This window comes from Octopus sinensis, linkage group LG7 (assembly GCF_006345805.1).
Source record: "Octopus sinensis linkage group LG7, ASM634580v1, whole genome shotgun sequence".
NCBI lineage: Eukaryota > Metazoa > Mollusca > Cephalopoda > Octopoda > Octopodidae > Octopus > Octopus sinensis.
In genome coordinates, this window is record NC_043003.1 from 85,157,520 (window position 1) to 85,184,819 (window position 27,300).

The window sequence follows — 27,300 nt, forward strand, 5'->3', positions numbered from 1 at the left end:
TCATGTCTGGCATCACTATCATGCAGCTTTGCAATATGGACTGTTTAACCAACTTTGCTCATTTCTTGGGAAAAATATAGATCAGTGGTTCTCAGCCATTTCTTTTTTGCCTATGGACTCCTTTGATTCATATTTTGCTCAGATGGACCCCTATTGCTATTCAATGTTTAAAAAAATCCTATTATAATTTTAGAATTAAAATATTGTCAGCAGTTCATCATCATCATCGTTTAGTGTCCGCTTTCCATGCTAGCATGGGTTGGATGGTTCAACTGGGATCTGGGAAGCCAGAAGGCTGCACCAGACCCAGTCTGATCTGGCAATGTTTCTACGGCTGGATGCCCTCCCTAACGCCAACCACTCCGTGAGTGTAGTGGGTACTTTTTACATGCCACCGGCACAGGTGCCAGACGAGGCTGGCAAACGGTCACGATCGGATGGTGCTTTTTACGTGCCACCAGCACGGAGGCCGGTTGTATAAAGAATTGTTAAAATATTTTGTTTATGGTTGAAGTATAGCTATTTTATTGCATATAAACTTGAACAGCAAAATCTTATATCAACCCTGGTTGAGAACCTTGTACATAGATGATCAAGATTCTTTTTCTTGTTTACAAGTAAAAAATGGTGAGTAGGTATGGAGCGCTTGTGAGGGAAAGAAAAGCATTGCTGAAGGCTATAAGAACTAGAGACAAGCATGTGGAAAAGGAGCTATTGCTGCAGGTCACATTTATGTTAAGCTGAAGAGCCAGAAGAGGAGAAAGAGTTCAATGATGACTTCTGAGACAAGGACTATCTTTGATGATTTAGTAACCGATTATTCATCTCACGATAAAAGGGGAAGCATCAACAACATGAATGAAGAGACCTTGAAAATATCATCAACAGTGAGGAAATGCAAAGTATATTTAACTATGTATGCATTATGTGTACATGTGTGTTTGTGTATATTTATATAATGCTTCTCTTTATATATATATATAAAATACAAAATGGGACAAGAATGCAAAACATCCAGACAACTAGGTGATACAAAAAGGGACAACAAAACATCCAGATAGACGATACAAAAAATAAAACAAGGACAGGTCATTTGAATCTTTCTATCCTCAGTCAAGAACCGGATCATCCTCGCAATTTCAGCTCATTAATCTTGAGATTGCTCCAATCTGGCTAGCCCCAAGGAAAACTAAGCTAAGAGCATTAGATTCCTTGGAAGAAAGCATCAAATATATACGAAAACAAAGACGGTAAAACAGACGATGTTACACAAATATAAATACAAAATACAATACAAATAATAATAATAATAATAACAGTGCATAACAACAGGTGTCTTTCGACTGGGAACGAATTGAATTAAACTGGCATGTGTGGAAATGAAGCCTTATGGCTCAGATAAAACTTTCACAAACACAGGGAAGAGTATCGATGTGGTAGTGACCATGGTCAGACACAAAAAGAGGGCTAGCAGTCTGGCCTATCGGTCACGTGAGAAGAGAAGAAAGAGAAAAAGGGGAACAAAAGAATTAAGGAGGGAGAAGAGAAGAGAGAGAGTTGTAGAAGCAGATGGACAGAAGAATTAAGGAGGAGTGAGAAAAAATGACAGGGACATAGTGAAGTGAAAAGTGAGTAAGAAAAGAAGGCAAAGAAATGTGAGAGGGGGAAAGAAAGAACGAAGAGTGGAATGAATGAATAAGCATGATATATATATATATATATGTGTGTGTGTGTGTGTGTATGTGTAGGGAAGGCATTAGCAGTGAGAAATATATTACACAAATGTAATTCTTTTTCCAAAATAATTTTTACTTCTTATTCAATGTTGATGAAGTTATAGGATGTTATTCAGGCACTCAGCTATGAGTCCACTGCATCTTATAGAAGAAACAGCTGTAAGCTAATGTATTTCATAACATGACTGTTTTTTTTTTTTTTTTTTCTTTGTCATCTTATTTTCTTATTAACATTCTATATTTGTCTAACACTTCATTCTGAAGCATATATATATTGAGTTCTACACCAAGTTATTAGTCTCGCAATGCCTAAGTGAAATCATATATATATACATATATATATATATATATATATATATATATATACACACACATACAGGGTACGGTGAATAAACTGTCATCTAAATTACGCAAAAACGAAAATAACGGTGATATCTCATTTTAACAAATATATTTACCAAAATTACATGAAAATATTTTGAAATACTAAAGAGTAAATCTATTCAATAAAATCGCCCTTGGCTTCAACCACAGCTGCCAGATGACTTTGGAATCTCCTGCAGCTCCTCTGGACAGTCATCTTGTTTGAGTTGGTGAATGCTGCCATAATCTTTACCTTCTTTGGAGTTACAAGTACGATGGGTTGGTGCCTTCCTCTCAGATCGCTCCTTCCAAGTTCAAATTAATGGTTCGCGGTCCGACGTCTCCAGTGCGAGCAGTGGCGTGCCTCAAGGTTCAGTGCTTGGGCCCTTGTTGTTCTTAGTCTTCATAAATGACTTGCCCGACGACCTCACGCAACACACCCTTCTATTTGCCGACGATATCAAACTGGTCGCTCCTCGCGGTAGTATAGAGGATCTTCGTCGATGCCTCCACCAAATTTGGAAGTGGTCTAACGATTGGGACCTGTGTCTGAACGTGTCAAAGTGCTGTCATCTGCCTGTCGGCTCTACTCCTGCAACTCAACTTGATTTCGAGCCGGGTCGTCTGCTGCTGGAGAGGACCGATCAGGTAAAGGACCTGGGTATCTTGGTGGATTCCTCTTTTTCGCCTTCGGCCCAGTGCGTCCATGCTGCCAACAAAGCGCACGGAATTCTGTTTTTGATTCGACGGTCATTCGGAATGCTCACAGCAGCCATATTCCTACCACTCTATGTCACGCTGGTGAGACCCATATTGGAGTATGGGATTCAAGCCTCTTCTCCTTATCTCCTCAAAGACATACAGCATCTCGAAAGAGTCCAGAGGCTGGCTACCCGCATGGTTCATGGTCTCAAAAATTCATCCTACGAAGAAAGGCTGAGGACGCTCGACCTTTATTCTCTTGAAAAACGCCGCCGCCGTGGTGATCTCATTCTCGCCCACAACATCATAAGCGGGAAGTGTAACCTCTCGAAAGAGCTGTTCTTCACTCCTGCTCCGGAGCGTCGGCTGCGGGGTCATTCCGAAAAGCTCTACCTGCGAAGGAGAGGAGCTTTCTCCGTCCGGGTTGCGGATCCGTGGAACAAGCTGCCAGACGAGATGGTGAAGATGCCGACGACCGCTTTGTTCAAAGCCTCCCTGGACCTCAAGTGGCCTGAACTCTTTACATGAACACCACCCTGTACTTAACTCCATGTCCCCCTACATGGCCTTGCTATTTGCTTTTGAGCCAAATTAACTAACTAACTAACTAACTAACTAACAAGTAGTTTTGTTGGTCTCTCGCTCAACTGTACCCCACACATAATAATCAAGGGGGTTGCAGTCTGGAGAGCTAGGTGGCCAGATGTTAGAGGTGATGTGGTCACAGAAATTGTCTGACAGCCATGACTGGGCTCTCTTGCTGGTGTGGCATGGTTCAGAGTCCTGTTGCCAGACATAGGGTCCAGCATCCACCCTCTTGATCTAGGGCAGCACTACCTCCTCCAGGCACTTGATGTAGGCCTCCATGTTGAGTCTGAGGCCATGTGGGAAAATGAATGGAGGCATAACATCGCTATCACTAGTGATCACTCCAAACACCATGATGTTGACTGAATGCTTGATTTTTATCACTCTTGATACATGTTTTGAGGACACAGCAAGCCAATGGTTGTTCTGTGCGTTCACCATTTGATCCTGGCAGAAATTTTTCTCATCTGAGAAAAACAAAACATGTTTGGTTGGTGGGGATGCTTGAGTTTGTTCAAAATCTTCATAGCATGATCTTTCCTCTTATTTTTAATGGCTTGGAATAAAAATTGGCCCTTTCTCATCTTGTATGAGGAATACCAAATGCCTTCAAGTACTGTCTGCCTAATAAGAAACTCAGACATTCCCAAGTCCCTGGCAATGGACCTGATTGACTTGGCGGGATCATTGTCAATCATGGTCTGGATCTCACCGACAAATTCGGAAGTTCTTTTCCTATCAGAATGATCAGAGTGAGTTTTCCAAGCTGCCATACCTTCATCATTACCATTCTGTACCTTCATCACCAACTCTTTCCAAATCCTCTGTACTGACCTCATATTGACATCCAAACACTCTGAAATGTTCATTTTGGAACTTCTGGCACAAATGCCAAGCAGTACAGCATGTCATTTCCAAATTTCTGGCAGAGTGAATTGCATCATGGCACTATTTTTCTCACAAATGGTGCCCAACTGACCCCACTATACTGTGTAGTTGACCAAATCAAAAACAATGCACATGTGCAAAATTAAAAATATAAAATGGTGACAATTTACCCATCGCACCCTGTATATATACAGAGAGAGACAGACAAAGAGAGAGAAAGAGAGTAATGAAATGGATTTAACATAACATTTGTAATCTTTATCTCATCTACAGCTTTATTAATGTAGGATCCCGTCTTACTAGTTTTCTCTTGGAATATCCTGATGATGACACTTTGAGCATCGCAGATGCTAGCAAATTTCTTCCAATAAAAGACAAGACTTTGTTAATAAGTGGCTCATCTCTCCATGATATAAAACAGCGTTTGATACAACGACTACCACCACACTTAATGTTTGGTGAGTATGGAACACAGGTAAGACAGCTAAGTGGATTTTATTTAGTTTCTGTAAGCCCCTATGAGTTGACAGGGACAGTTGAGTGCCAGGGTAAATATTTCAGTCTTGGCCCCTTATATTCACAGTTCAGATCCTTCTAAGGTAGACTCATCTTTCTATCATGCAAGAGTTGATAAACTGTGTACCAGTCATACACTGGTACAGTTCAACTGTATGTCAGGTTTTATTTTATTTAATAATGCATTTTGTGAACAATAGTGTCATTGGTGGCAGGTTTCCATTTGGTCTATTATTGTTCACTATATTTACAATGTTGTGTAACAAGGATCATCTTTATCTTTTACTTGTTTCAGTCATTAGACTGTGGCCATGCTGGGACTCCACCTTGAGGAAATTTTAGTCTAACTAATTGACACCAAGATTTATATAAAAAATTTTTTTTGTTTGTTTTTTCCAAACCTGATACTTTGTCATTGGTTGAATTTACCAAGCCGCTAAGTTACATGGACATAAACACACCAACACTGGTTGTCAAGCAGCAGTGGGGAACAAACACTGGCACAAAGACACACACATATTTTATACAGATTCTCTGTCATTGCCTTTATGTGATTCAACCTCCTGAGATGAGCCTTCACCACATCTCATGTCATCTTCAATCTTCTTCTTGAACAAAGCATCACATGATAAGAGATCAAACCAATTGAAATGTTGTATAGATGTAAATATTGCTTTCAAATTTTGGCACAAGGCCAGCAATTCCAGGGCAGGGTTAAGTTGATTAGATCAACCCCATTGCTTATTTCATCGACCCCAGGTGCTTATTTCATTGACCCCCAAAAGGATGAACGGCAAAGTAGACCTCAAACATAAAGACAGACTAAATGACACTAAACATTTTATTTGATGTGCTAATTATTCTGTCAGCTCACCTCCTTGTACACATGCAAATATTGAAAATTATTTCATCTATAAAGCTAATATAAAAATCCCCAAAATTTTAATTGTGTTCCTGTGTAATTTTTACAATATGAAAATTAATTTCTTCTGGGTAATAAACAACAACAAAAAAAGTAATTGTTTTCTTCTTTCATAGGCCACCTATAATTTTGTGCCCCACTGCAAGCGTCTTTCTGAATATGGGTAAGTTCTATATTCATATAATTTTACCTTTGTTCTGGCATCTCACAGGTTTGGGATGTCAAAAATTTCTGTGTAAATTAAACACGAATTAGTAATTGTGATCTGCTTGTGTTCTGTCAACAATGCATTGGTTGGTTCAAATGTCACACCTTGGCTATCTTTTCTCTAGGCACACACATCATAACAGTTTACTACTATTTTAACCTTCTACTTAAAGTCTCTCGTTTTCCATTTAGTAATAATTAAACAAGAAATATCAAACACAGCAGTTTTTCTTTTTCTCTATTCACCTAAGGTTACTTTCATTATTTTTCTTCATTTATATTTAAATAACAAATTTCGTTATTAGCATTGTCATAGCAGTGAAAACTGGGTCTTTTGACTCACTTGTGCCACAATCTTCACAATAGCACATACACACACAGAGATAAACATGAATTTGTTTGCATTATTTTATATTCTAGGTGTATCTGATGTTTGTATGCTTGTGTGGGTACTCTGGAAAAAACAGAATGAATCTGGGGGAAACAGTTAGAGGGGGACTCCATCAAGACCTATGTCCTTGAGTGGGCAGGAACTACTACTAAAATGGAGTTCAGATGCATTTGAATGTCCACTTTTCCATGCTTGCATAAATTGGACTTTATTTATATGTGTATATATATATATGTGTGTGTGTGTGTATGTTTGTGTTGAACCATTAATCCTGACACATTTTTTCTTCCTCTGTTTTTCTCCTCTCAACCCTTTCTGTCAAAGAGCGTAGGCTCAAATTGTCAAAGACTTCCATTCTTCCCAAGCAGCCAACTAATACACCAGCTTGGTGTTTCCTCACCAGTTTTCATCTTTTGTTTTCTGTAAATTCAAACTATATATATATATATATATATATATATATATATATATATATATATAGTGCATATATATACACATAAGTGTGTGTGTGTGTGTACACATTGGACTTAAAGTCACAAGCATACACATTTTCCAATTTCATTTTGATTTTAGGTTTGGTTTCTTTGTCTGTCCAGGCACTGCAGCCTGGAACAGTCTGGCTGGCTTCCCAGAGGCAGCTGTTGCCAATATATTTAATGCTGCAAAGTGTGCCTCAACCCAGTCAGGCCTTGGTCTATTGGTATGCCATTGGGCTGGTAGCAGCTTTCTCACTCACTCACCATTCTGTTGGCCTGGTTTTGTCATCACTGCTGGCCTCGCCTGGAACAAGGATATACACTGGGTAAGTTAATGGTAATATAAAACACATCTAAGACCCTTTTTTTTTATCTTCTCCATATATTCTGATTCTTACTACCTAAAAATTTTAGAGATATCATAACAGCTTCCCAAGGCATTCATTGTGGCACTTGATCTTAGTTGATTTATTTTTAGCTTTGTTTTGACATCTGTTTTATTTGATTTATTGTAGATTTGTTATTGTTTAGCTCAAGATTATCCTTGATTGAGCAAAACTGCTACACTGTGAAAATTTTTTTTCTTCTTTTTTGTCTTTGGTTACTAAGTGTTATTTCCTATTTGCTTCTATTTAGAAATCAAAGGAAGGAAATAACTATCATTCCCTTCAAACTTTGCTTTTGTGACTGGACATCAATGTTTTGAAACTGACCTATTTTCCATTACATTTCAGACAGATTCAGTGCTGAGTTGCTGAAGCAGAAATATTGTTATAGCAAATATTCTGCTCTATACCATAGATCTGATTGTCAATCACTTGACCATAACCACTTGAGCATGTCCCTTAGTGGCTGACATTATGTGCATCTCTGATCATAAGCAGGAGTGTTGGGGGAGCATCACAACCATGTGGTGAGAGGGATTTTTTGGGGTTTGAATAGATAAATGTAACAAGAGCAAAGTATGAAGAAGTATTAGTCGTTTCTCATACTTTCTGGGGGCAAGCAAATAGGAAATAACAGCTGCTACCTAAGGACAAAACTCATGTTACACAGTGTTATCAAAGGTATTCCAACAGTGATCATTCCATCTTTTTTCTCAGACATAGTGTATCAGTGTTTACTTAGTGTATTATTCCATTTCTAAGTTAGTAGGGATGATATAAGGGCAATTTGGCTTCTTTTTCTAGTAGCTTGAATAGCCATGTAAAAACACTTTTGTTGGCTCATTAATGTAGAGAAAATTAATGTAGGTTCTACCTTCTCATTTATTCTATCTCTCTGCAAGCATTTTGTGCATGTATCTCTTTAAAAACACAACTATTTTGTTTTGTTTTTCGGGGCTTTTTTGCTTTACACTTTGACAAAAGTATTTTGTGTCAAATATTAGAATATTTAATTATTCTAAGTCTCTAAATTAATCAATGTTTTAAGGTGTTCATCACCTCCAGATTAAGGTGGTGGGTTGGCAGAATCATAAGAGCTTTTGGCAAAATGTCTCATAGTATTTACTCTGGTTCTTTATGTTCTGAGTTCAAATCCTGCCTAGGTCGTCTTCTTGTTTCAGCCGTCCAGTGTCACTAAAATTAAGTATTAATCCAGTGTAATGCATTAGTGATATTTTTAAACATGGTAGCAAATACCATGCTGTATTTATTGTGACTCCTTACAATCTGAATTCACCTGCCGTGACAATGGTGCTTTGTTATAGTAGCCCTTACCATTCCCTTGGATAACATACATTGCTAACCTTGACCAAGTGAGACCATTGAATTTATGTAGATCAGTGGTTCTCAACCATTTTTTTAACTATGGATCTCTTTGATTCCTATTCTATTCAATGGAGGGGGACCCTTAACATCTAAAACTCCTGTTATATTCTTGTGACTAAATATTATTAGGAATTGTATAAAAAAATTGTTTGAATATTTTGTGTATTGTAGAAGTACAACCATTTTATTATCTCTTATCTTTTACTTGTTTCAATCATTTGACTGCAGCCATGCTGGGGCTCCACCTTGAAGTGTTTTAGTCAAACAAATCGACCCCTGGACTTATTTTAGTTAAGCCTGATAATTATTTTATCGGTCTGTTTTGCTGAACCACTAAGTTACAGAAACATAAACACACCAACTTTGGATCTCAAGCAGTGGTGATGGGAAGAGACACAAACAGACATGGACACGCTCACACACACACACACACACACACATATGATGAGTTTCTTTCTGTTTCTGTCTACTAAATCCACTCACAAGGGTTTGGTCAGCCCAAGACTATAGTAGAAGACACTTGTCCAAGGTGCCATGCAGTAAGACTGAACCTAAAACCATATATTTCAGAAGCAAGCTTCTCACTGCACAGCCATGCCTGTGCCTATTACAGGCTATATAGACCCCAGTTAAAAACCACTGATCTAGATTATATATATATATGCTAGGATATAATGTGAAATTAATAATTATTTCTAGCATAGGTACATGCTCATATGTTATAGGAGTACACAGTTGATGCAGTCAACACCAATATTTCACATGATTTGATGTTAACAACCCCAGAAGGATCGAAAGCTAACTCCAACCTCAACCAAATTTGAACTTGAAACATAAAAGGCCATAACTAAACATGCTAATACAGCCGTCTACTGATTCTACCAAAGATATAAGATTAAGAGACTAGAATTTGAAATCATAAAATGGGAGGTTTTTAATAATAGATTTTACTCCCAAATATTTAATTTCTCATTATTATCAATGACTCTCTCTCTCTGCTAAATCTTTTATCAATTTTAATTTAAACTTCATTAGCAGCAATGTTGTTATTAATATGTTCTCCATGCCGGTGGCACGTAAAAAGCACCATCCGATCGTGGCCATTGCCAGCCTTGCCTGGCTCCCGTGCCGATGGCACATAAAATGCACCATCCATCCGTGGCTGTTTGCCAGCCCTGTCTGGCACGTAAAAAGCACCCACTACACTCACGGAGTGGTTGGCGTTAGGAAGGGCATCCAGCCGTAGAAACACTGCCAGATCAGACTGGGCCTGGTGCAGCCTTCTGGCTTCCCAGACCCCAGTTGAACCGTCCAACCATGCTAGCATGGAAAGTGGACGCTAAATGATGATGATGATGATGATGATGATGTCTGCTGTTTCCATGGTGGCATGAGTTGCGCAAGAGTTATTGGTTTTCTAGGTTAGATGGAAACTGAGAAAGTCTATCATATATGTGTATGTGTGTTAGTATTGTGTTTATCCACTATTTCACAGCTAGTGTTGGTTTATTTATGTTCCTGTAACTTAGCTGATCAGCAAAAAGTGAGACATACCAGGCTTTAAAAAATAAGTACTGGTGGAGTGGCAGGGGGTTATTTATCTGACTAAACCCTTCAAGATAGTGAGATAGTGCCTCAATATAGCTGTAGTTCAGTGACTGACACAAGTATAAGGTAAAAGATATACAATGGGCTTCCATACAGTTTCCATCTGTGTTACAAGCTCCATGTTAGAAGTAGAGCCTGTGAGATAACATGCTGTTGAATGCATGATGTTGGCAACATTTATGTTTACAATTAAATTTACTTACCGTAAATCCTTGAGTATAGTCCGCCCTTGAGTATAATACGCAGGGGATTTTTAGTGGGGCTGTACCTCTGAAAATCCTAAACTTTGTATATAATACACACCCCTTCTCTAACTTGAGTCGTGCTTAATTAAGCCAGCAGCACCAAGTCGAACAAACACTTCCGTGCATGCGTAATACAATAATGGTGATGTTCTTAACTGTTATATGGGAATGTAAATATGTTTGCAAATTGTTTTTGTTACATGTTATTCTGTGTTCTGAATACTTTTATTTTAATAAATGTTGCTTACTGCAAGTTATGGATGATTCTTTTATGACTTCATTGCTTTCAGGCTTAGCTTAAGGTATTTTCCCGCCCGACATCACAAAATGCATTTAAATAAATATTGCTGGACAGCAAATAGAGACTCGGACATTACTTAGAAAATATTTTTCATTTTTAACCTCGTATATAGTACAAACTAGGGATTTTGACCTTTAAATTTTGGGAAAGAAATGCGGATTATACTCGAGGATTTACAGTACATCATTAGTCATTTGCAATATATTTGTCTACCTTCCAAAGGTTGCAGATTGTTGTTTAGCCTTTGGTTGGCTTTGTTCATGCAAACTTAACAATCAAAGATGTTCCAAACATGATTTTGCATATTCAGGATTATCTTATTCAGTGTACCTTTTCTATTATTGAGACAGTACTGTGTGATTTGAGAGATATTTGACTGTTATCTTTAGCAGGTCAAGGAACTATCTATTGGCTCAATTATAGTTAGCTGTTTAACAGGAATCCATTAAATAAATTAGGCAATTAGAGTTTATGTTTCTTCCATAAGAACACAACATACTGGCTATAGTAATAAATCATACATTGATGATCATAGCACCCAGTTGTCCAGCATTTTAAAACTCTTAACCATTGTAATGTAGGGTCAAAATGGGGAGGGATCCTTAGCTTCTGTCTAAATATAATGATAATTCTATCAGATCTCATTCTTATTTCAGGAGTTTCTTCAGAGCAATCTGGCAGACCTTATGAACAAACATATATTTCGTGATGATTCTTCTGTTTTTGGACAAGTTATCATTGAGTTGGGAAGAATTGAGACCTACGTCTATCGATGTTCCCAAAAGAAACAAGGTAGGAAGCTAGTTCCTGTCAAAGATAATGGTGTGTGATTTTTAGTTCCTGTTTTGTTGATGCTATTAAATTCTATTATTGAAACAAAAATATTTTATGGTGACCACAAGTGACAAATGAGTATTAATTTCTTATTCCCTGCATGGAAAGGAAAATCATCATTATAATGTCTTGATGTGTTGTCAACACACTGTTTTCATCAATACAGTATCACCAATTGTATTAAGTTTATTACATTTCTTTTTTGCTTTTGTTATTTGTCTGCTGCTGCTGTTCTTGAAAATTGTTTGGTAGTTTTATTTCTGATTCTAATACTCCTAATTATTCCCTTTTTTCTTTTTCTTTTTTCTTCTTTTTTGTGCAACAGGTTTGTTAGAGCTTTGACAAAGAACTACTTGTGGTGTATAGTAGTTTTATGTAAGGGTAGTCTAACACACACACACACACACACACACACACACACACACACACTTTACTAGGATATCTGAATTTACTTTACAAAGTTTTCATACTGAAAAAATTTTTTATTTTACTAAGATATTGAAAACAACAAATCTTGCTTGTTTTTTTTTTCTTTACAACTTCAGCAGTCCCCAAAAATTTTATTTGGCCTAGTTTCTGCTTTTTTTCCAATGTATCCCAAAGAGAAATATCACTGCTCTCTCCTTAAGCATAGGAGTGGCTGTGTGGTTGCTTAACAACCACATGGTTCCGGGTTCAGTCCCACTGCGTGGCACCTTGGGCAAGTGTCTTCTACTTTAGCCTCAGGTTGACCAAAGCCTTGTGAGTGGATTTGGTAGACGGAAACTGAAAGAAGCCCGTCGTATATTATATATATGTGTGTGTGTATATGTTTGTGTGTCTGTGTTTGTCTCCCTAACATCACTTGACAACTGATGCTGGTGTGTTTACATTGCCGTAACTTAGTGGTTCGGCAAAAGAGACCGATAGAATAAGTACTAGGCTTACAAAGAATAAGTCCTGTGGTCGATTTGCTCGACTAAAGGCAGTGCTCCAGCATGGCCATAGTCAAATGACTGAAACAAGTAAAAAGAGTTATGTACAATTATTCAACTGTATCCCACTCCACTGCTCCTTTTTTATGCTTACTATATGCTCTTTTGATGACCTTTATCTCCTCTTTTTTAGATGATGACCAAACCTCTCTTCCTTGTGAAAATGGGTCCACTCTTACTAATTTCCTTGTGCGACCTGATGAAACAAGATTAGAAGACTTAACAGCAGATATTCTACAGGTAAGGGATTAGTTCAACATTTCAGTCTTTTTATGCTGTCCTGTGGCATCAGCAACCTTTATATTATCTCAAGTCCTTACCCCTCTGACTCATGTATATAGGTACATACAGTACTCGTCCTTCCTTGATATTCTCACATACCGGTATACCCAGACACTAACATATTGATAGTGCTGTACTCAGAAATCACAAACCTACATACATATCCATTTCCTTCCCCCATAACTACCATGAAGTCTGTATGATAGCAAACAGAACTTTTCCTGTCTATTTCTTGATAAAGAGCCTCTGCTTGAAACACCGTTAGAGTTCCTTTCCTCATTGCAACAGCATTTAATTTTAGTTATTACCACATTTCCTTTGTATTACTTGTTGCCAACACAGACCCATATCAGATTCCTGTGATTTTAGATTTTACATTCAGTCTTTATGTATTGCTGTCATCATATATAGTCTTTATCAAATCTATTTTAATTGACCTATGGCATAACAAAATCTGAAATAAGCTAAATAAAGCATACGATGAACACTTCTTGCTGCGGCTGTCCTGTCTAAGAAATAATGTTGCTTTAGTTATCTATGTACAATACCTAATAGATTTTGATGTTTATATACAAGCACAGACATGGTTCTGTGGTTTAGAAGTTCACTGCTCTACCATATTGTTCCTGGTTTGATCCAGTGCATGACTTGATCAAGTCATCATGAAGCAATAGTCTGTCTTCAGGTGCCCTTCTTCACATAACACTACTGAATGGGATATTTTGTTAATGAGGGATGTAACCTAATATCGCTGTGCCCACATGGTGACAATGTGAAGACAATAACAACATACAGGAAGTTTGCTTCCCAGCCATGTGATATGGGGTTCAATCCCATTGCAGGGTGCATTGAGCAAACACACTCTACTTTAACTCCAATGTCAACCAAAGCCTTGTGAGTGAATTTGGTACATCAAAACTGAAAAAAAAACTCTTTTTATTTTTTTTCTTGTTTCCGTCATTAGACTGTGACCATGCTGGGACACCAGCTTGAAGAATTTTAGCCTTCTATTGTTGTCAACCAAAGCCTTGTGTGGTTGGAAAGCAAACATCTTACCATACAATCATGCCTGCACCTATATAATTGTTCACATTTTCCCTTTTAAATAAATAGACGTGCTTCAGCATATACAAGATTATGTTTCAATTTCTTTGTCCACTAATTGTATTCAGTTATCCACTTCTATGTATGTTATATATAGACAAATACACACACATATAATAAGTTTTGTGTCTCTTAATTCAAAACTGTTTCAGTACTATAATACAATTTGTTTTCTGTTATCTAATTGAAGCGAGCCAACCGCCTTCTACGGAAGCACCAGTCTGATGTAACAAGCATCCAGTTGAATTGTCCACAATCAAAGGAAATCATCTCTGAGGTGCTTCTCACAACAGACATGATGATCCTGGCAGTACGGCAAGTATCATAACAGTTCATAATTTAAGAAATGTGTCTGAGTATACTCGTCTGGTTCTAAAAAGATACATTTGCGATGCACAAATAAACTCGGGATAATCCATTAAGGGGTTAACAAATAATGATTGTAATAAATCAATGTAAGATCTGTATGTGGCCATCTGACATGCTAGAAATAGTAACCAAATATTCCTTAAATTGTATCCTACCAATAGTTTCATTATGAATCATAGCAGAATCTACATACAGAGGTCACATCAGATTAGATTAATTTTGTCATGATAGTTTGATAGCTTAAATCAAAATCATTATCATCATCATTGTTTTATGAACAGTTTCCATGCTGGTATGGGTTGGAGATGTAACAATCTGAGTCCTTTTATAACAAAAGCTACTACTCTCAGAGTGGTGTCCATACATGTCATTTTAGCTTACCTTCTAAGGCTAAGTACCTTTCCTGTCGCCAACCACTTTAGAGAGTTCACTGGATGCATTTTCTTGTGACACCAGCACTAAAGAGGTTAGTAAGTTCTCAGCAAGATAGAACTTAATGGGTCTATAATCCTGCACTTCCTTTACGTATTTGTTTCCCCATTTTACAGTGTGTACTGGGTGCATTTTTAGTGGTACCAGTACTAAGGAGATTGTCAAGTTCTTGATGAGACAAGGTTAAAGGGACCTCTTAATCTTTAAGGTAGTACATTACCTCTGCTCCCTTACCAGTCATTCTACAGAGTGTGCAAGGGAGCTTGGAGGAAGCACTTTCCATCAAAGTCTCAACATACAGGGTGTGGAAGATATGGTGGCAGCACAGATCCACCACCATCACCTTATTGTAGTGTCTATTAATGCCTAGCAGTTGTTGCAGATTTTTTCTCCTTTTCTTTCTTGTTATCATTCCTTTTACATAGATAAGTTGAATTTGAGAGGTTTTTACTTATTTTACTTTTTATTGACAAAATAAGCTACAAAATAGAAACTGAAATATGATACTAACGTTCTTGAAACTTAAACGAAGTTCATCTGCATTAATTTCACCTTGTTATCTTTATCTACCTATCTAAAACATTTGTGAGCACTTGCCCCCCACCCACCCCCACACACACACACACTCTTCTCTTCTCAGACTATCTGATAAATGAAAATATGGTGGCAAATATTAGGGAGAAATGCAAAGTCAGCTCTGGCAGTATTTGAACTGATAAGGAGGGTTTACTATGGCAATTGTTCTACTACCTTTAATATCCTCAATTTCCTTTGATGGGCTTATCTCTGTTTACATTGCTTTCTTGTGCCTTGTATTATCATTATGTTTAAGGTGGCAAGCTAGTAGAATCGTTAGCAAGCAGGGAGAAATGTTTAGCAGCATTTCGTCTGTCTTCACATTCTGAGTTTAAATTCTGCTGAGCTCAGCTTAGCCTTTCATCCTTTCAGGGTTGATAAAATAAGTACCAGTTGAGGACTGGAGTTGATGTAATCGACTCCCCCCCCACCCCAAAATTGCTAGCCTTGTGCCAAAATTTGAAATCATCATTATTATTATTATGTTTTTGTTTCATAATGTTTTAATCAAAAGAAAAGAAATTATGCTCAATGTCTGTTAGTGGCTTTCTGAATCTGGTGACACTGTCAGAGTTGATGTGCATTTTGAACATCTGCATGTAAACATCTGTAGGAAAAAAATCATGTGAAAGAACTTCCAGAAGGTTGATGTTCTGAAAAGTAAGAAGTAGGGAGAAGTAATAAGTCCAGGACCTGATAGGAAAGGGGGAAATGCACACTAATGTAGTGTGACAAGAGAAAGAGTGGTACAACTGGTATACATGTAGCTAATTTTCAGGGTAGCTGAATTTAGCACAGCAGTGATAAAATAGACACAGACAGAGCAAATCAGCTTATCTGTTGAGCCAGAGGTTGTACAATGAATGAGTAAGAATCAATTGGAAAACCTTTTGGAAGCTTTTTGTGTATGGGAGCAGTATCCCCCCACCCCAGCATGGTTCTTCCTAATTCAACTACTTATAATTGTTGAAAGCTGGTGATTGCTTCCCAAACAGCAATTAGTTACACATTCTATAGTTTGTAGAAGTACCTTCATGAATGTGACACTGAAATATCACACATTGGTCTCATTTTTCAAATTCGCTGTAGAAATTTTGTTTTGTTTTTAGGTAGCATACATAATTTTAAAAAAACTTCAGTTAGCCTAATTATTACCAGCATTATACAGCAGATTGTTTGTCAGTATTCATCATCATCATCATCATCATCATTTAGCGTCCGTTTTCCATGCTTGCATGGGTTGGACGGTTCAACTGGGGTCTGTGAAGCTGGAAGGCCGCATCAGGCCCAGTCAGATCTGGCAGTGTTTCTACAACTGGATGCCCTTCCTAACGCCAACCACTCCATGAGTGTAGTGGGTGCTTTTTACGTGCCAGCCGAAATAAACATGTTTTCTATTTAGTGGGAGATTTATCTCTCATCCACTTAACACCTTGAAACTAGAGCTAAGCTTCAGCAATTATGAACCTAGTACTGTTGGCATGGCTGTGTGTTAAGAAGTTTTCTTCCCAGCCACAAGGTTCCAGGTTCAGGCCCATTATGTAGCACATTGGGTAAGTGTCTTCTACTATAGTCCAGGCCAACCAAAGTCTTGTGAGTGGATTTAATAGAGAGAAACTGAAATAAGGCCATTGTATGTGTGTGTAACATATGTGTGGTGCGTGATACAGTGTCATTGCTTTGACATTACATGATAGTTGTAAATAAGTGTCACTGGAATACAAGTGCTGCCCTTCATTTCTAATATTCTGTTTAAACATGTCTGGTCATGGGAAAAAATTTTACCTTGGAATCAGGTGACAGTTGGCAACAGGAAGGGTATCCAATTGTTGAAAATCTGCCCTGACAAATTCTGTTCAATCCATGTGAAAATGGAACAGTGGATTTTAAAATGATGTGCCGGTGGCACGTAAATTGCACCAATCCGACCGTGTCCATTGCCAGCCTCGCCTGGCACCTGTGCGGGTGGCACGTAAAAAGCACCCACTACACTCACGGAGTGGTTGGCGTTAGGAAGGGCATCCAGCTGTAGAAACATTGCCAGATAAGACTGGAGCCTGGTGCAGCCTTCTGGCTTCCCAGATCCCCGGTTGAACCATCCAACCCATGCTAGCATGGAGAACGGACGTTAAATGATGATGATGATGACACCACTAATGACAATGACAACAAAAACAAGTACTGTACTGTGTTACATAATGTTTTCATCTGTTGTTTTATATTGGGCTAATATATTTATCTTGTACTATAACACATTTCCTGCTTGTCATTGTTAATTTCTGTTTCTCAAAACATAACAGGATTGGACGTGCTATGGTGACTGCTGGTCGCAACCCTGATCCCTTATCTGGCCTGCGTATAGTAAATCTTGGAATCACAAACTTGACTGCTACTGGAAAAACAGATCTTGCTAACAGGTTTTTACATGTTTTTATGTACTATTTTGTTGTAGAGAATAAGGAGCCCCTATTCCATAAATTTTAAGAGTTGTACTCAACTGGCATAATTGTTAGAGCAAGAGATAATATATCTTATCATGTTTAGGTTCTGGGTTCATATCCTACTGATGTTAACTTTGCTTTCATCTTACTGGGATTGATAAAATAAATTATTAGTTAAGTTCTGGGGTCTCCAAAATTTGTGGCCTTATGCTAATATAAGAAATTGCCATTTCTTGGCTTGAATTGAAGAAGATTGGTCTAATTACTTTGCAAGTAGTTAGCCACATGTCCTTACATTCTGAGTTCAGACCCTACAGAAGTGGATTCAGTTATAGCCCAGTGTTGATCAAATAAGTACCAGTAATAATACTGGATTCAACTCAGCTGAATATATCTCTCCTACAAATGGTGTGACTTTGTCCAAATGTAAGAAATTATTGTTGCTGTTCAACCCCAAGTTTCTAATTTATTAAAGGAAACTTGTGTGAAAGCCCATTGGAGGGATGGTTTCTATTTCTGAGTGGTAGACTTAACCTGTAACCAGCTTTAATATGGATATTTGGTCCTTAAGTGTAAACATTTGGGCAAGTTTCTGATCTGAAAATAATTTTATGTTTTCTTCTCTTCCTCCCAATTTTTTTGGAGCCTTTAAGTGGGTATCATAACCTCTGCCTTTCTTCCTCTGATTAAGTCAAAAAAATTTTTTGGAACAATAGGCAGAAAATTATCTCAGAGAGCATGATATTGCTGATGAACACACTAACCCTTTTGTTACCAAATTCCTTTTGAAATGTGCTACTTTTGTTTTAATTAATTTTGGAAATAATTAAGATTTTAGTAAAACAACTTTGTCATTATGAATCTGGCTTTTAGAACATAAATTAACATAAAAGTTTGATGAAAGGTTTTAATTTTGATCACTTTCAAACAGGAAGTTTATATTGTAGGACCAAGGCCAGTTTCAGGCAGGTTGGTACCAAAAGGGCCAAAAACTTTTCTGAGTCTAGAGACCTTATCTATAAAATCTTCATCATGGGAATCTTTCCAGTAAGGAACAGTATTATGCCTCTCAATTTCCTTTATCTTTGCAGACTTCTGGAGCTGATTGAGAACTTTCGTGTGAGTTGGAAACGAAGATATATTGCAAAATTAGGTTTACTGGAAGCCACAAATTGCTTACAGAATGTGCTGACGCAATTAGTACCAAATGAAGATGCAGAGAAATTTTCTTCTTCTATTATAGGGTAAAGGATTGATTGAGAAGACTCTAAATTATTGCTGGGACCAATATTTTATATTTTTGTCTTTGTATCTCTTTCCTTATCTCTATCATCCTACACTTATAGCTAGGGACTTTTGGATCTATAAATCTCACATTTTTGTGTTTCTATCTAAACTATATTTCTATCACAACTGTCACTAAAATATATTGGCTAGTGACAGACTGGCTACATTGGTATAAAGTGGATCAGAAATGCCTGTGTTGACGTGTTGAGAGATAAAGTAATGATCAACACTTCTCTGTTAAGCCTCACCATCATTAATCTCTTATATTTATATTTCCAAAAACATTTTGATCAGTCTCTCTATTGAATGAGCTGATAGTAATGTGATATGAAATGTAGCACAGATTAAAAGAATGTGAGAAAAAAAAAAGCTTCATACAACTTTTAATTCATCTCAAAAAATAAATTTTAGTTTTTGAATATCATTTATTAATGGGGGTTTCATATGGGACAATTGTTACTTGCAGAGATTCGTTCTTATTTATTATTTTCATTTTGGGAAATATCTTAAGATTATTTTGTTATAATTTTCAGATTGTTTTTCTTTTAAAGTTATTTATTTTTCTGTGATGCATTCTTGTAATTATACGTCCATGACCACAAGCTTTATATTTTTATTTTTGCTCATATATATTTCTGTGATCTGCTGTTTTATTTGGTTGGTTAAATACAAAGGTTTATTTTTAAATTATTTATTCATTTTCATTTTTATCATTTGGATGCTGCTGCTTTTTTTTTTGTTTTTTGTTTTAGAGGTGCTACAATATTTGTAGAGATTGGTGACATAATGTGTATACTCTCTCTGGGTATTGCTATAATATATATAGTCACTACTGCAGTATATGTAATCACTAATGACTTAGTGTATAGACTCTATTACTACTGTAATATATTTAGGTACTGGTGACATCTGGTGAACAGTGGGAATATCTTATGGATAACTGCTACAACACTTATATGATGACACTGACATCTAGTGGACACTTCTACAACAGTAATATATGTAGACACTGGTGGCATCTAATGGACATTGTTAAAGCAAGAATAACACATATAGTTAATTAGTTTAGGTATGTTCATATGCCAGTGATAGAAGAGCAGTCTTATATTTCTAGACTGGCTCTCTGTCTGAGAGCTGTTGAAAAATCTCATTCCTCTCAGGTGAAGAATAAATCCTGAAATACTATCTTTCTCTTCTGCTCTGATAGACAAACTTGTCAAAATTCATCAACTTCACTGTATGATATTTACTAACATAGACCACCACCAATACTAGTTTCCTCAGATTCTGTTTTTAATGTAACTACTGGTAACAAGTAGTGATGTGACACTTGACTTGCTTTCTATGGAGACTGTTACGGCTAGGATATATGATTGTTACTACAGCAATTCCTGTGATATGATGGTGTGTAAGCAGGGCTATTACTTAATGTCGATCGTTGTACTTGCAATACACTGGTGATATACTTTCTGCAAGCAGATACATTATGATAGAGGCAATGCCATGTAGAGATCTCTACATCTGTAATACAGGCAATGCTTTGTATGTAGTGTAACGAATCTCTACATTTGTAATACAGACAATGTTGTTCTGTATGCAGTATAGTGATCTCTACATTTATAATACAAGTAATATGATGTAATATACAATGTAGAGATCTCATCATTTGTAATACAGGTTATTTTATGTAATATACAGTGAAGAAATGTCTGCATTTGTAATACAGGCAGCACTCTAACATTTGTTATACAGATCTTTACACTTGTAAAAAACAAATGCAGTACTATGTGATATACAATGTAGGTTATCTCTTCATTTGTAATATAGGTCATATTCTGTACACTATACAAATTTCTACACTTGTTAAAAAAGGCAGTACTATGTGATATACAACACAGGGATCTCTACATTTGTGATAAGAAATATTACTGGGTTGTTGTCGTCACAAAAGATTGATGCAGTTATAGTATAACTAACATTGTGTAACGGTGGTGGCTGGTCACTTTATGAAGGTCATTAGGTTTGGTTTGTAAGTCACGCAATGTAAGATAACATTCTTTGTTGAGGTCATCTGTGATTCGAGCAACATCGGAGAACTTAGTTTCAAGAAAGATTGCTAGGATTTGTGATAAATGCAAAGAATCAAGGTTGCTTTGTAGAAAGATCACAGAAATGGATAAACACTGCCAGAATTGAGACAACATTGTGGGTACATCATGCTTTTTATTTTCTTTCTTATAAAATTTTAAAAGGAAAAAAAAAAAGAAAAAGAAATTGGAGAAAATAAATTAAATAACAAAAAATAAAGGAATCATAATTCCAGGTAAAATATGTTTGTTAATATAATTTGCAATTCTTTTTTCCAAACAATCATAAATAACTAAGATGTTGGATAAATGTTTGAAAGGAGAGAGAAATATTTATTTTTAGGTGTGTTAAATGGTGTTTTTGAGGGATTCTTTTTATTCAGTCTGTGAATATTTTTGTCTAGATAGGGAAGGGAGACATTTTTTTTTTTTTCTTTAATCATTTTACTACCTTCTGGCTGCTATATGAAAGTGTGAAACACATAGATGGTGGCTGTACTTCATGACTAGTCAAAGAATTTCCACTTGATGGTGGATACCTGTTTTTAATGTGGAATGAGATGCTGAACTGAGTAAACTGGGATTTGAACTTTGGTTCAAATCCAATGGCAACATTGGTCACAGAGACAAAACTATTGGAGTAGTAGTGGTTTTCTCCAAAGCCACAAGAAGAGTTGAACTTAACACTGCTTGTGTGCTTATTTCCTTGATTCCACCTCTGCCTCCTTTTCTTCTTTTTTTTTGCTGTTGTTGTTGTTGTTATTAAGCAACAAGACAGGTAAGGGTAATGGTCTAGGGCTTAGGGGCGGGAGACCCCAGACCTTGAAAAAAAAAAAAACTTTGGCATCTTGTTGTAGTCAAGGGTTCTTCGCTGACACCCGACACCACTGGGAGGTGGCCCTCGAAGTCGCTGGAAATGGAGATCTCCAGGTCCAAATTCTTGGATGGCTGCTGCTGCTAAATTTTGTTCAGTCCAATCTAGATGCATTTCTCTCTATCTTCATTATATATAGCTGGAGTCAGCAGAAGTGCTTAGTTCTTACATTAATGGTCGTCTCATTCTAAGGGGTTTTTTAGATTATGACTCTATGCCACACTGATACATGTATCCCAATTTATTGGGTGTAATTTAGGCTCCACCAACACTGGTTCTCAGTTAAGACATTTCAACTTTCATCTACTTACATCTACCCCTGATGGTAACAGTTTACTTTTGTTGTGGATGATTAATTTTACAGTGCCCCTATTACCTCTTCTGGGCTAGATGAGCTAAAGTACGTGAGAGTTGATTATCTAAGCCAGGGACTTTACCCAATGCTAGCAATAGGACATGGACTACTAACCTTCCGCCTGGTTGTTTGTTACTCTGTCTATATTTCCATTCACACTCTCACATATACATGCATACTTATATTGTAATAGTTTGTTTTTGGTTTGGACTTCCTTCTGTTTGTACAATGAATAGAAGTATAACTCAGATTCCAAACCAGCCTACATAATTCATCTAGCAGACCATGATTTGCTGGGAGCCTATCACTATGAGTCTACTTCTGAACTAATTGCTGTACATAGAAAAATATTCTGTATGTGTGAGAGAGAAAGAGAGAGAGACACACAGAGGAAGCGTTCATCATGTACGTGTTTGAATTACCACACTAAACTGGCAGAATTGTTAGAGCATTGAAAGAATGCTTTGTGGCACTTGTTTTGGTTCTTTACAGTCTGAATTCAAATCTTGCTGGTGTCAGCTTTGCCTTTTATGCTTTCGGGGTTGAGAAAATGAAGTACCAGTAAAATATTAGAGGTGATGGTTCCAACTGATCGCTTTGTCTCAGAATTGCTGGCCTTGTGCCTAAACCAGAAACAAAACAATTCCTCATGCTGATGACCATATGGATGAACAATATACAATGAGTACTATGCAGGGTATCAAATTCCATCCACTGTAGTATAAAAATCAGTATTGACTACCACTCTAGATACACCACTAGAAGATTACCTGTACTGGATACTGAATTAAAGATTGAAAATGTAGTCATCAATGTAACACCCAAATCATAAATAGTCCACTTGCATTATAGAAAACCCATACTGAACCCATTAATCAGAGAAGACTGAATTGGAAACTAAAAACTGGACTTACTAAAAGCAGAACTCTTAAGAGTAATTAATATGACAATAACACTTTTAAAACTGGTTGCAAAATATGTGCTACATACCCATATATTTACTGTAAAGTTAAAAATATTGTATACTGTATAAAGTGTCAAGAAGTTCAGTGAGCATTGGAACAGCAATACTGAAAAATAACCCTCAGGATTAAAATGGCATAGTTTTTCTATATATATTACAGTTATGTTGAAACAGGTGATACAGGGAAAGTGCAGCATTGATGGCAAAACATTTGTGGAGTAAATGATGGGCTAATTCGACTAAGCAACTTTTCATTCATCCATTTGGAGTATTCCAGGCCCTAACGAGTCATGGAAAATTGGAGGTATGTGATTTTTGAACACACCGAAAAGCTGTCAGTGGTGAATATCCTCTCTTTTGTGGCAGTCGGCGCTGCATCTAACATGACCCATTGTCTGATGTTTTGACACCTTGTTTGGGTTTGTCATCCTACATCTCTCATAAAGTAAATTTGGAGGAACTGTGGTTGTTCATTCGTGAATAACATGGAACCAATGAGGTGATAGACTTGCCCTTGAACTTTGAACATTGGCATAAATCCAAGTTCAACTATCTCCTTAGATGCACCAAACAATGTCATTTGAAATGCAGAGTTGTCTGATATTGTTCAGAAAATCCTTTGACTGGATGGAAGTGCCTTCCAGATCTATAAGAGGTTGAGGAGGAGCTGGTAATGCTGGCAATCTTACCTCACCGCCTGAGCAGCGCATGCCATTAGTTTCATCTGGAAATTTTAAAGCTTTGCAGAAATTACAATTTGAGTTTAACACACCAATTTGGACAAGAATGGGATGGATATATCTGAAAGGAGCTCCAGGATTTGTGAAGAGCGAATTTGTATGTAGTCTGTTTCTGAGACCTCTAATCATGAAAACATTATTTTAATAATTCGGCATTAAGTTCTGCAGCATGCATGCATTTGCTGATCTTGGGAAAGTCTCATCTCCCTTCTATATTCATAATCCATCTAATGTGCTACAGCATGCCTTTGCTGATCTTGAGAAAGTCTCATCTCGCTTCTGTCTTGAGACTCCATTTGATGTACTGCAGCATGCGTTTGATGATCTTAAGAAAGTCTCATCTCACTTCTCATGTGCTGCAGTATGCATTTGCTGATCTTGGGTAAGTCTCATCTCCTTTATCTCTTGAGACTCTCACCTTTGGTCTTCTACAATCCTCCTTTCTTTATACTTGCTTCTAGAGAGATTACATCTTTTCTTTGGTGGTGTATTATTGTTAACCAAAAAATTATATACATAGAAGAAATTATACAGTAATCTCTATTATTGTAAGCAGTTGTATGTATATAGTGTGTCTTTATTTTTTGTATGCAGAATAAATTAACCAAATAGCAGCACATGTATGAACTACTAATTTAACGGTAAATGTACTTTATGTACCTTGGACCTGCTACCATCCATTCTGTCAGTCAACGCACATACACTGACACACCATTTCGCTGTTTTGGCCATAAAGATGGAAAGTTGCCAATGTGTAATGTTGTTCACATTAGGATGTAATTAGAATTAAAAGTGAGACAATATTATAAGTCAACAAGCTGGCAGAAACGTTAGCACGCCGGGCGAAATGCTTAGCAATATTTCGTCTGTCTTTATATTCTGAGTTCAAATTCCGCTGAGGTCAACTTTGTTTTTCATCCTTTCAGAGTTGATAAACTAAGCACCAGTTGCATATTGGGGTCGATCTAATTGACTGGCCCCCTCCCCCAAAATTTCGGGCCTTGTGCCTGGAGTAGAAAAGAATATTATAGTCTTATGACATTAGAATTAAAAGTCAATCTTATATCACATTACAATATAGATGTTCTTCTTTCACTTTTGACATGTAATGCCGAACCAGTTCCAATGTTGTATTGTTTTAACCCAAATGAAAAAAGAATTACATGTTGACATTCACAGGGTCTGATACTATACCAAGTAAAATTTTATATGATTTGGTTGAGCCATTAGAGAATGCATTGGGAACAGAGAGACAAAGAATTTTATATATATAGATATATATATATATATATCGTATATGTATGTGCACTTATATATATATCCAACTGCAGTTGTGATCCCTGTGCCGGTGGCACATAAAAAGCACCATCCGAACGTGGCCGATGTCAGCGCCGCCTAGACTGGCTTCCGTGCCGGTGGCATGTAAAAAGCACCAATCTGATCGTGGCCGTTGCCAGCCTCACCTGGCACGTAAAAAGCACCCACTACACTCTCAGAGTGGTTGGCGTTAGGAAGGGCATCCAGCTGTAGAAACACTGCCAGATCAGACTGGAGCCTGGTGCAGCCTTCTGGCTTCCCAGATCCCCGGTCGAACCATCCAACCCATGCTAGCATGGAGAACAGACGTTAAATGATGAAGATGATGACAAACACATATATAAGGTTTAGTGACATTATTTTTTGATTAATTTATGTCCCACCATTTTTAACATGTCTAAAATATAATTCAATCTACATAACATATTTTTATAGACTTTTACCACGAGTACATGCGTACTAAAATATGTACTGTTTGTACATAGCGGACAGATATGCATACATTCCAGTGGTGTGGTATGGGGTCATGCAGATTCCTCAGAGCAGCCACTTTTATGTATGAGCATTTCCTGTAATGGATGGATGGAAGCACTCTGTCGGTTACGACGACGAGGGTTCCGGTTGATCCGATCAACGGAACAGCCTACTCGTGAAATTAACGTGTAAGTGGCTGAGCACTCCACAGACACGTGTACCCTTAACGCAGTTCTCGGGGATATTCAGCATGACACAGAGAGTGACAAGGCCGGCCCTTTGAAATACAAGCACAACAGAAACAGGAAGTAAGAGTGAGAGGAAGTTGTGGTGAAAGAGTACAGCAGGGATCACCACCATCCCCTGCCGGAGCCTCGTGGAGCTTTAGGTGTTTTCGCTCAATAAACACTCACAACGCCCGGTCTGGGAATCGAAACCGCGAGTCCGCTGCCCAAACCACTGGGCCATTGCGCCTCCACGCATTTCCTGTAATAGATATGTTAAAATTAAAGAAGAGGGATGACCAATTAAGTATCTGCACAGAACAGCTAAAACCTGTTCTACTCATAAATTCAAAACTAACTTTGGAAAAAAGCTCCTGTCCACTTCTAGACACTCTGTTAGCCAGTATTCACAGGAGTACTGAGTATGAAGCTTGGATTTATAAAAGAGGGTGTTTCTCAATATATATGTGTGTGTGTGCATGTTTGTATTTATGGAAGTATGTAGTGTGCGGTGTCTTAATGCTCGGAATACATACACATATAGACAGGCACATACATCAAAATATACAGTATTTTGATACTCATTTCAGTTGAGCTTACCAATTGATTTCGCCCTGGGTAAAAGATAACCGGATATTAGATAATGGCGTGGCTGACTGAGATGGTAGATATGGAAAATGTATGAAAGTTAAAAATTCCACACCTGATCTGTGCGTGCTGTGGGAAAAAAAAAAAACGAAAGGAAATCGTGGGGGTTTATCAAAAGTTATATCCCATGGATCTAAGATGTTTGAAATGACTGCAAAGTAACAGGAGTCTGGTGGATGAAAATACATGCAGGAGGTTAAGAGTTTGGTACATAGGAAGAGATATGAGGGTTAGGTAAGTGCCCGAACCTTTAAGTTCATGTTTGGGTGCATATGCATGTGTTCATTTGAGTTTTGGCTAAAGTTTTTGCTGGGTTGTCAGGATATGACGGTGGAAAGACTGAAGCTTGCAGAACCTTGTGATTTTAGGCGAGGACTCTTAAGTAGGCAAGGGCTGAAAGTTTCGTACCCGCAGTTTACGTTGTTGTGTGGGTGTTAAAACTTTTTAATAAGATTTTTCTTCTGAGATAAGCATAATCTGCATTTTCTGCTGCTATTAAAATAAGCCTTACACTTCTCTAAGATTTTCTACTTGTTGTACTCCGTAGCGTTTTCCTTTAACAACCATACATGACTAGCCAGGGTTGTGACATTGCAGTCTCTT

At 37.4% G+C, this 27,300-nt stretch overlaps 1 protein-coding gene across 3 annotated transcripts in view; it reads left to right on the forward strand.

The window, feature by feature from the left end:
• LOC115214018 overlaps positions 1 to 21,322 on the forward strand; it is a 60,476-nt gene extending 39,154 nt beyond the window's left edge. For all 3 annotated transcript variants that reach the window (XM_036504865.1, XM_029783038.2, XM_029783037.2), the window contains 8 exons: positions 4,551 to 4,752; positions 5,832 to 5,878; positions 6,887 to 7,115; positions 11,372 to 11,507; positions 12,657 to 12,763; positions 14,100 to 14,224; positions 17,587 to 17,703; positions 18,819 to 21,322. In XM_036504865.1, coding sequence (XP_036360758.1) covers positions 4,551 to 4,752; positions 5,832 to 5,878; positions 6,887 to 7,115; positions 11,372 to 11,507; positions 12,657 to 12,763; positions 14,100 to 14,224; positions 17,587 to 17,703; positions 18,819 to 18,975 — 1,120 coding nt within the window. In that variant the 3' untranslated portion in view covers positions 18,976 to 21,322. The remainder of the gene's footprint in view (positions 1 to 4,550; positions 4,753 to 5,831; positions 5,879 to 6,886; positions 7,116 to 11,371; positions 11,508 to 12,656; positions 12,764 to 14,099; positions 14,225 to 17,586; positions 17,704 to 18,818) is intronic.
• The last annotated feature ends 5,978 nt before the right edge of the window (positions 21,323 to 27,300 follow it).